This window comes from Xenopus laevis, chromosome 7S, assembly GCF_017654675.1.
Source record: "Xenopus laevis strain J_2021 chromosome 7S, Xenopus_laevis_v10.1, whole genome shotgun sequence".
NCBI lineage: Eukaryota > Metazoa > Chordata > Amphibia > Anura > Pipidae > Xenopus > Xenopus laevis.
Window position 1 is genome coordinate 11077313 of NC_054384.1, and position 11373 is coordinate 11088685.

Consider the following 11373-nt stretch of genomic DNA (forward strand, 5'->3'; position numbering starts at 1 on the left):
CGTCTTTGCGCGGGCGCGCGTCCGTTCATTCGGGCGCGCGCGCGTCGCGACGGTCGCGGGCGCGCTAAAGTTGACGCACGGCGTCCTGACGCTGCGTCCTTACGTTTGGCGCCAATCTGTCCCTATTTATCCTTGTCGAAAAAAGCAAACAGTGCTTGGTGATTATTTTCCTTGCTCCTGAACCTTTGCTGTTGTACCTCTCTTTGAACTTGATTCCTGGATTTTGACCTCGGCCCGTTTCTGACCACCGCTTGACTTCTGCCTGCCTATCGACCCTGCTTGTTTTGACTACCGCTTGTACTCCGCCTGCCTTCTGACCTCGGCCTGTTTCTGGTTTGCTTGAACTCCGCCTGCCCTTCGATCTCTGCCTGTCTACGGATTCTTCTCTACTCTAACACGGCCTGCTACCTCCACCTGTGAGCTCCTGCTGTACACTAAAGCAGTTTTAACTGCTAAGCTCTTCTCCAGTGGCTCCTACCCTCCTGGCACTCCTGACAATAGAAAAGTGCAAACATTTGTGTACAGATTTATAAAAGGTCGAGTTGAATTTTCGAATGAAAAAAAATTATTTTTTGTGTACTTCGACTAGGGAATAGTCCAAATTCGATTCGAATTTAAAAAAAATTAAAAAATTAGAATATCGAAATTTATCATGTACTGTCTCTTTAAAAATGTGACTTCAACCATTCGCCATCTAAAACCTGCTGGACCTCCTAGAACCTATTTGGAGTTAATTGGTGGACTTTGAAAAATCGAAGCTTTTTTGGGGAAAAACTTTGAATCAAATTCGATCGAATGTGCTATTCTTTTGATTCATAAGATTCGAATACGGACCTATTCGATCGAAAACTGACCTATTCGACCAAAAAAAACAACTTCAACTTAATTTTGGTTGGTCTTTTTGAATTGGAATTTCGACGTTTTTTCAATTAGAAATTCGACCCTTTAATAATATGCCCCTTAATGTACAATTTGATTTTTTGTTTTTAAGCTCTACTTTTTCAAGATTCTATTGCTATCCATTCAACTTTCCACATATATACTCTGTTATGTTGTTTTCATTCAAAGCAGAGAGATAAGTTATTAACTAATGCACCAATTAATTAACTAAATATGGTTACTATGTTTTTTGTTTTGCTATCAAGCATTGGTTTGAATTTCTGTATTGATTCTCTTGTCAATAATATTGATTTTTTGTGATATATCTGAATTTCTATGTTAACACTTCAATAAAAATAATTTAAAAACAAAAAAAAAACACAGCTGAACAGACAGACAAATTCATATCCCATGGCACATGCCCCAGCAAGAAATGGGGTGCAATCCTTTGCAGGACATGTGGGTTGAGTATTCTCTTTGCGCCCCAACAGGTTCTGTGGGCACTTTATTTACAGCACTGGATAGAAATGAAGACATCTTTCTTTGTAGACATACTGTATCTAACTTGTATATACGACAGTTGTTTTATATGACAGTTGGTCTATTTAATCCTTATGGAGATCATTACCTGTGTTCTGTTTCATACAGCAGTCCCATGGACTAAAACTATTCTAGTGCCCTCTAATAAAAAAAATACTCCTTTTCCATAGAAATCTAAATGTTGATTCAAGTACCAAGCAGCTTTACTCTAAATTCCCTGCAGCCCCCCACAAATTGATCCAATACTGTACGTGGCTTTTCCAGCAATTTCCAGGAATTACATTTTTGGAGAACAGGAAACCATCACAATACAAAAACATCTCTTTTTATAAATAAAAATTTTGGAGTGAAGATTTTTTTGGTTGCTTGTTCCTTGGTTGTGTTGCCAAACTTATTGCTCGGTGGTTAACACCAAACTACCCACGTATGAGTTCATCCTTTGGGCGGAAGAATTGGCGGAGCTGCGCTTTAACAGTTTGTTCACCAGATCCCGGCAGCAGCTCTTGTACTGATTCCGTAACAGGCAATAGACGAAGGGGTCGGACAAAGCTTTGCTGTAGGCCAGACACCGACTCACAATTCCCCAGTGTGAGCTAATGGGAGTCGATGATGAAATCTCCACTAACCTGAAGGGGCAGAGAAAACAATTGGAAGTGACATTAAAGAAGAAGGAAAGCTACATTAGCCACAATGGTGCAAGCTAAAACACTATATTTATTCTGCAGAATGCTTTACCATACCTGAGTAAACAGCTCTAGAAGCTCTCACTGTTTGTTTAGGATAGCAGCTGCCATATTAGCTTGGTGTGACATCACTTCCTGCCTGAGTCTCCCTGATCACTCATAGCTCTGGGCTCAGATAACAGCAGGGAGGGGGGAAATGGAGGGGGAGAGGAAGAGAGGAGCAAACTGAGCATGCTCAAGACCTAGCCCTGGAGGTTTAAGTTGAAAACAAGAAGTCTGATACAAAAGTCCATGAGTACACAATAGAAGGAAACAAATGTTGTGTTTCTTTTGACAGAGTTTACTGGTGTATTTATATAGACCTTTCTGATAAAGCTTACTTAATTGTAACCTTTCCTTCTCCTTTAAGGCACAACAGTGGCCTTATTTAGATATGTCTGATATTGAGACAAGTAACAGATGTAACCAAGGTTATAACCATGGATATCTTGGGTTATTCCAGACAATTATTTGTATCCTTTATTTAAAGGGCATGTAAAGGCAAAAAATATAAAATCCCATTTTTACTTTCTTTAATGAGAAAGAAACCTATCTCCAATATACTTTAATTAAAAAATGTGCATTGTTTTTATAAGAAATCTGACTGTATGCAGTGAAATTCTCCCTTCATTTACTGCTGTGGATAGGAATTGTCAGACGGTCCCTAACTGCTGAGCAGGGAAACAATCATACTTATGAACAGCAGGGGGAGCCCCCGCCTTACTTCCCAGCCATGCAAACTCAAGCAGCTTTGTTTATGATTATCCCTAAGCAGCCCAGACCACACTGAGCATGTGCACAGTCTTAGTCTTGCAAAGATGTATAACAAAGTTACAAGATGGTGACCCCTGTAGCCAACTTTGAAAGCATAAATCATTTGTTTGATTAGGCTTGTGGTGCAGTAAGTTCATGTTTATATTTAGTATACAAAATACAGCATTTCTAGCCTTATTCTATTTTAGACTTTACATGCCCTTTAATGAGATTATAGAACAATTACAGCAGCCCCTGCTACTGTAGAGCTTACAATCTAAAGTTTCAAACACATACACAATAGCACATATACACTGCAACCATTTGGAAGCTGCATTCTTAAGCGGTCTTACACCTGAAAATGGAGGGGCCATATTGATCCCATATGGGGGGGCCATATTTATCATATCCAGTCATTTGGGTCAACGTTTGGATCATAATGGAGGTCAATGCAGCCCATTGGGAGAGGACTGCATCAACAAGGTACTCTCTCCCAATTTTTATCGGGCAGGTATGAGTTTCATGTCAGATCAAGGACCATAGTGGCTTGTTGATGTGGTCCTCATCCCAACAGCCCCTATTCCTGCCATTGCTTGCCTGAGACCTGAGCTGGTGCAGGGTGTTACTCTAAGAGCACCACACCGCTATCGTCTGACCAGTTTGGGTGCACATGTGCAGTAGAATAAAAAAAATGCCAAGTTAGAAGCAAAACCTGTACTGCTTATATGCATCCATCCAAGAGAGCAGAAGATTTTAATGTTGTGCTTCTACAGTAGAACCCAAGAACAGTATGATTTTAATCTACTTTGAACACTGGCCTGAGGTCTCTATTTTTAATAAGGGGTTTGTTTCTCTTTTAGGGTCAGGGCACACAGGCAGATTCAGAGAGATTAGTCGTCCGGCAACAAATCTCCTTTTCTTCGGGGCGACTAATCTCACCAAACTGCCTCCCCTGCCTTCCCGCCAGCTAAAATGTAAATCGCCCATGGGATGGGACTTGGAGCGATTTATTTTCCGAAGTCGTCTCACGACTTCGGAAAACTAGCAGGAAATTCCCTCCACCCTGTTGATTCCACTAAAGGCTTTCACAGCATTTGGGTGCATTTCACTTTAGCAATCATGTAACTACTAGGGTAATGTTGGGTTCAGAATATTAATATTATCTTTTATTCCAGTGTCATTTACTGAGGGGGAACCAAAGTGTAGAAGCAAGTGCCTTTATCGAAAGAATTTGTGTATGTGTCCATTTGTGCATCAGCTCCATACAATATAAATACAGGACCTCTGTATTCTACATTCACATCCTCCAATGATTTTCCTAAACCTGTCAGTCCAGCTGCAGAGAAATTACCTTTCTGCTTAAATATGAATAGGTGATCACTTACCTGGTTATGACATATGGAGAAAAACAAAGCAGGAATGTCCCAATGAATGTGCTGATCTTTTTGGTTGCCCGTTGCCTCCTTCTCTTCTGCTCTTCCAGACATCTCTGCCTGACACTGAGAAAACAAAATTAAATTAGTCTGAAGGTGACATCAAGGGGGTTATTTAATATAGGCCGAATGCCAAAAACTCGAAAAATTCAAGGTTTTTTTTTACTATAAAATCCGAATTTTTAGTGGAAATAAAAACGTGGATTTTTTTAAATTTATTAAAACCCGAGGATAGAAAAAACTCAGAATCCGAAAATCCGGCATCTCAGCGTTACCAAGGTCTTTTCGGGAAAAACTTGCTTGATTTGTTCTGGTTGTCCCCCGATTAAATCGTGATTTTATTAATAACAAATAAGGTCCAATCGTGGATTCTAGTTTGGTCTGACTTTTTTGATAAATAAGGCCCATGGTCTTATTTAATGTAACAATAGCACTGCTTTGCTAAATACAGTTGCCAATGTTTATTAATCTACTGCCTATTAAATTCCCTGTGCTCCTTGCAAACAGCTGGGGAAACACAATTGCATGTCACTTACGTACCCAGCACAGACAGGAGGAGCAAGCAAATATCTTCATGGGTGGGTTGGAAATTTCAAATGCAGTTTTAGATATAGAATATATAGGTTAAAGCCTAAGATATACGGCTAGAGCATTGTGCTCCATACAAAGGAATATCTACATTGACACAGTTTTATGTGGGAGGGGATGAACAAAGACATACAATCTCATTTAGCAGTAGAGGTATGAGAACTGTTATCATGAATGCTCGGGATTTGGGGCTTTCCTGATAATGGATCTTTCCTTAATTTGGATCTTCATACCTTAAGTCTACTAGAAAATCATGTAAACATTAAATAAACCCAATAGGTTGGTTTTGCTTCCAATAAGGGTTAATTATATCTTAGTTGGGATCAAGTACAAGCTACTGTTTTATTATTATAGAGAAAAGGGAAATCATTTTCAAAAAGTTAGATTATCTGGATAAAATGGAGTACAGTGTATGGGAGACAGCCTTTCCGTTATTCGGAGCTTTCTAGATAATACTTACATATGCTGCAAAAGCTATTAAAAATTTTCCTATACAGTCAACTTCGGGCAACTTCAAAAAAACGAATCACACTGATTGCCATCCCGCCGGCAATTTACATTCTAGCCGGCAGTGAGGCAGATCTGGGAGATTAGTTGCCCCGAAGAAGAGGAGAATGGAGAATTCCATTTACAACCCTGTCCCCTCATTAGCCAGCCATTCTTTACCTCTAGACTGCCCCCATATGCCCCTTTTTGGATTTTTGCTATACGATCCTAACACAATGGGAGGCCTATGGTGGTGAGAAGGAAAAGTTTTTTGGCCGGAGAGACAATGGTATCTAAAACTGTAAACTAAGCCAGTTAAGTTATTTATTTTTTTATTTTTTTATTTCAAAAGGATTGCCCTGTAAACTAAGCCAGTAATACCTTTCTGGTGAGCAGGAGGGTAAAAGAAAAATACTATTACACACAACTTAGGGCAGAGACGCACATTCATGTTCGGAGAGATTAGCCACCCAACGAAAATTCTGCTCTTCTTCGGGGCGGGAAGGCAGTTCAGGGAGATTTAGTCCCCCGAAGAAGAGACGATTAATCGCCAGGCGACTAAATCTCCCCGAATTTGAACGTGTGTCTCTGCCCTTAATGTCTCCATTTGACAAATCCATAGGGAAGATATAAAAGGTATTATAACCTGAATAGTTATAAGACTTTGAATCAGATTTATTAAGTGGCAGTATAATGTTCATCTATCTCTTCCAGCAAAATTCACTCTTCCCTCTGCTTTTGCATTGTTTGGTCACAATCGAGCCGCCTTAAATGTAATATCCCGGGTACCTTTCCTTTGTTGATGCTGGTGCTCAATGTTTTTGTACTATTTGTACATTATTTTGCTCTTATGTTTATAAGTGATATAAATATACTAGTGGAGTGGACACAAATGGAAAAGCTGGGAAAAGCTGATGAGCAGGGGAGAGAGAAAATAGTAGGAAGAATAAGCAGCAGGGAAAGGGTAGGGAGGAGAGCGTACAGGGAAGATACTGTTCTGCTCACTTGAGCAGAAATGCTGTAGGGGAAATATCAATACACTGGATTAGGTTTTTCTCAGTCATAGCCTTCAATCCTGAATATACTTCAAAATGTCCAAACTCTTCAACATCAGGGCTAAGCCTATAGAGGGGCTGCAACCAGTCATTAAACAGATGTGCAGTACACGTGAAATTAATGCAATCCAGAGGTACCTAAGGCATGAACATAAAGGTTTTGGTACACTAGTCTACATGGCCTGCTTGGTTCAAGGATGGGGTAGGCTGAGATCTTCCAAGACCAATACATAAATAAATAGCAACTATGGACAATGTAAATGAATGTGTCCAGAGGCAATGCAAAGGTTAAGGAGCCAAAGGCCGTGGCCTGATCAATCAATCAAATCTAAATCAAACTGCAGTTTAGTACTGACCCACCTATCTTTGTATTTGCTGTGACTTATTAGGACAGTAATCCTGCAGATAACAATCATGCAGTAACCCTATGCATACTGAGTATAGAGGAACCCAGCTACTAGTATCCATGCAGTAATCTCAGTCAGTATCTGTACAGTAATTGAATTCACAGTGACCATACAATAACCCTGCACTAGACCATACTGCAATCTTGCTCTATTCATAGTGACCATACAGTCACCCTATGGAGCATGGCCATAGAGAAATCCCAATGGATAGTGACCATACAGTACCCTGCTGAAAGTGGCCATTGAGTAACTCAATGCATAGTGACCATAGAGTAACCATAGAATAACCAAATGGATAGTGACCATACAGTTACCCTATAGATAGTGGCCATTCTGACACCCCATTGATAGTGGCCATAGAGTAACCCAATGGATAGTGATCATACAGTACCCTACTGAAAGTGACCATAGAGTAACTGAATGCATAGTGACCATAGAGTAGCCATAGAGTAACCCAATGGATAGTGATCATACAGTAACCCTATTGATAGTGGCCATAGAGTAACCCATGGATAATGACCATACAGTAGCCCTATTGAAAGTAGCCATAGAGTATCCCAATGGATAGTAACCATACAGTCACCCTATTGATAGTGGCCATAGAGTAACCCAATGGATAGTGACAATACCCTATTGATAGTGGCCATAGAGTAACCCATTGGATAATGACCATACAGTAACCCTATTGATAGTGGCCATAGAGTAACCCATTGGATAATGACCATACAGTACCCTATTGAAAGTAGCCATAGAGTAACCCAATGGATAATGACATACAGTAACCCTATTGATAGTGACCCAATGGATAATGACCATACAGCAACCCTATTGATAGTGGCCATAGAGTAACCAATGGATAGAAACCCTACAGTAACCCTATTGATAGTGGCCATAGAGTAACCCAATGGATAGTGACATGCCCTCAAAAGCCCTACATAATAAACTACATGTTTATTCAAACAAAAATAACACCTTTTCTAGAAAAGTGCATACTAAAAGACTTGGATGCTAGAGCACTACAGGGTACACAATTGCAAAGTGCTCATTTGGCACAAGGTGCAATGTGGTACACGGCATGGCAGCTCTGTCATTACAACCTACCATATGGCGACTGTACTGGGCTCCTTTGTATCCAGTGCCTGCAAGTGCCCTCTTACTTGTGTATCTGAAGACAGGTCATTGGGCTCCTCCCCGCATCCACAGGGGCTGGGCGTAAAGTGCAAAATACAGGCTGGCCTGTGTATGTTTTTTTTGCAGTTTGTCCCTTTTACCCACAGTCTATAAATGAACCCTTAAATGTTTTAGGGAGCATTTTTTTTTTAGTTGTACTAAAAGTTCTTAGTTGTACTTTAACAATATTCCTAGTGACTTTTCACTAAACCTATTGAGGTCAGGTTGAAAGTGAAAAAGCCAGAACCTGCCCGTCCCGGCCAAAGAAGCAGATCAGCACCACAGTGTTGGACAGCAACGCTGCAGGGATCAGAACTGCCAGCCAGAAACAGTCAATCACCCCACATGGAACCATTGCTGGAACATTCCTGGGCTAAGCCTAAGTGCCCAAGCTCAGTGTCATTCTTCATTGACTGGCACAACTTACTGCCCAGGGGAGCTGGATTTTTTCTTCTTTCAGTCTTTAAAAAATCTGTAAGATTTTGCTGATTAGTAGCTTAAGTTTTTTTCCGTTTATCCCTTTTACCCCACAGTCTGTAAATTAGTCTTAAATGTTTTAGGGCATTTTTACGTCCTCTTCTTAGTTGTACTTTAACCATATTCCTAGTGATTATACACTAAACCTAGAGAGATTCTACTTGCTACATTCCATAGGCCACTTTTTTGAAAGCTGTACATTAGGGATATATTTTGATACATGTGCTGTTAATCTTTAAGTGAAAGTGTCTGCTTTAAGTGTTTAAGTGTTGCATTTGTTTATTCGTAGTTGCCCATCGGGGTCAAAAGAACAAGGGAAAATTAATATTCACTTCACTGTTAAATGTAATTCCCCTTAATTGTCTGTTTGTTGCATAACAAATGTTTCTAATGAATGTAATTAAAAACAGAGGAAGAGCACATGACTTGATGGAAATTAACCACTATGTCTAATAGTAGTTTTCTGCCAATTTGGTTAACTTGTAAATACTACGGTACCTCCCCCTAGAAATACTAACCATAAATTAACTTAAAGGTTGAGGGAGAGGCAGTATGTGCAAGAGATCTGTTTTGCTTTCATGGTTAACTTTTGCTCTGCTCCCATTTGGATCTCCCAGGTTGCTAAGCTGACACTATCAACCAGGCATTTGTTATAATGTCAGATCGAAGAATAAACAGCAAAAAAAACTTTAAAGACTGGAAAAGCAGGGTGACAAAGAGTTCCAACAATAGAAATAAGACCAACTGCACAGCTGCTACTATAGTTTCCATCTTCAACACACTTAAATTGTATGTATAACTAGCATGCCAGGGCAAAGTAAAATGCCATTGGATGGGTTTATTAATATTATAGCTCTGGTGCTAATGATTTCTTCTAGGGAAGTGCCATGTGATGCCCTCAGGTTCTGGGAGCAATTAAGTTAGTACCTGAACTTATTCAGGCTATGACCTACCTGGGATGCAGATCCACCAGTAGCACCAGAGTTTGCATGGTGATCACATCAATCCTCCTGCAGTGGGAGCGGGCCACCTTGAGCACCTGCAGGTAGGTGACACACAGGACTAGAAAGGAGAGGAGGAAGCTCAGCAGGTGGAATAGGACTATAAAAGCCAGGAAGGAGGCTTCTTCTTCTGGTCTTTTGTTGTACAGGGTGCAGGAGCCATAGATCTGATGGAAGCCAATCCAGGACAGACAAAGAGCCACAGTAGGGAAAGCCAGAGAGTGAATCCATGAGTAAAGGAGAATGAGAGCTGCGTCCTGGTACCGCATCTTAGAGTGATAGCTGAGTGGGAAAACCACAGCCACCCAGCGATCAATGCTTAGGGCAGCCATGCTCAGCATGGAGTTACTGGTCAAAAAAGTTTCCAAGAACCCTGCCACCCTGCATAGTCCTTCCCCACCGGGCTGGTGGCCGTGGATCACCCCCACCAGGGTCAAAGGCATGTTAATGACGGTCAGCAGCAGGTTGCACAAGGTCAGGTTGAGAGTGAACAAACCGGGAACCTGCTCGCGTATATCGGGGCAGCCAAGGAAGCAGATCAGCACTACAATGTTGGACAGCAATGCTGCAAGGATCAGCACCACCAGCCAGAGGCAGCCAATCACCCCCCACAGCTCCATTGCTGGAGCATTCTCAGGCTAAGCATGCTGAGTGTCCAGGCTCGGTACCATTTTGCTCTGACTGGTACAATTTCCAGCCCAGGGATGCTGGATCCTCAGAGTGCCCCAATTTCTTCTCCTAGTCATTTAAAAATCCACAAGCTTTCTCTTGAAATTCGCTGATTAGTAAAGCATGGGTGGAGCTGCAGGGATCAGAGGTGTCTGCCCTGGGCACAGGTGAGCAGGTCTGTGGAGATAGTGAATTTTCTGCACATTTCCTATTTCATCCATCCTCTGCGAGCCCACTGTGCTACAAGGGAAAATCAGCAGAAAGCTGTACAGAGAAATTCATGGTTAGGGGAGGGTTTAACCAGACACAGAGCTGCTGCCTCTCTGAGAATCACAGGAAACCTTCTGATGCCCACCTTCCAGCAGGAACATCTGGGGCACCAAGGAGCGCCACACATTATACACAAGGGCTAGAAAGATGCTGATGGAGCTCCCTCTTTAAGGGGGCTCATTCAGATGTGGGGAGCCTTGAGAGTCATTATAAATAACTGATTTCATTTGATTCAATAAAAAAGTGCAATCTCTGAGGTATCTCATCTGGCCCATTTTGTTGTGACCAGGGTAGAATTCTCAGCTTCAAACCTACTGAAAAAGAACAGAAATTAAAAAACAGGATGAAAAAGTTGCAATGATCTTTTCCAGAGGCGAATGTGTCATTTGTGGAATTGTAGGAAAGAGGAATTTTTTGAAATGATTCTATGTCTTTGTGGTGTTTAAAGTAGGACAGAGGGCCCTGGACCCATATTACATTGGGAACCAGCAAGAAAGCTTGTTAGGACTGTGGGTACCAATAGGAGCAGGTATAGTAGGTAGAGACGGTGCCTATAGTAACAGTGGGATAATAGTCTCTGGGAAGGGAGTGTGACTGTGGGATAGCAGGTATAGTAGGGAGAGATGGTGCCTATAGTAACAGTGGATAATAGTCTCTGGGAAGGGAATGGAACCGTGGAATAGTAGGTATAGTAGGGAGAGATGGAGCCTATAGTAACAGTGGGATAATAGTCTCTGGGAAGGGAGTGTGACTGTGGGATAGCAGGTATAGTAGGGAGAGATGGTGTCTATAGTAACAGTGGATAATAGTCTCTGGGAAGGGAGTGTGACTGTGGGATAGCAGGTATAGTAGGGAGAGATGGTGCCTATAGTAACAGTGGGATAATAGTCTCTGGGAAGGGAGTGTGACTGTGGGATAGCAGG

General features: G+C 41.5%; 1 protein-coding gene across 1 annotated transcript; it reads right to left on the reverse strand.

The window, feature by feature from the left end:
• Window positions 1-1722: 1722 nt before the first annotated feature.
• gpr26.S (G protein-coupled receptor 26 S homeolog) lies at window positions 1723-10626 on the reverse strand. The gene is made up of 3 exons (XM_018228395.2): window positions 9464-10626; window positions 4280-4393; window positions 1723-2045 (listed from the first exon to the last, which is right to left on the reverse strand). The coding sequence occupies exons 1-3, from the start codon at window positions 10129-10131 to the stop codon at window positions 1811-1813; spliced, it is 1017 nt and encodes a 338-aa protein (XP_018083884.1). The 5' UTR covers window positions 10132-10626; the 3' UTR covers window positions 1723-1810.
• Window positions 10627-11373: the final 747 nt, after the last annotated feature.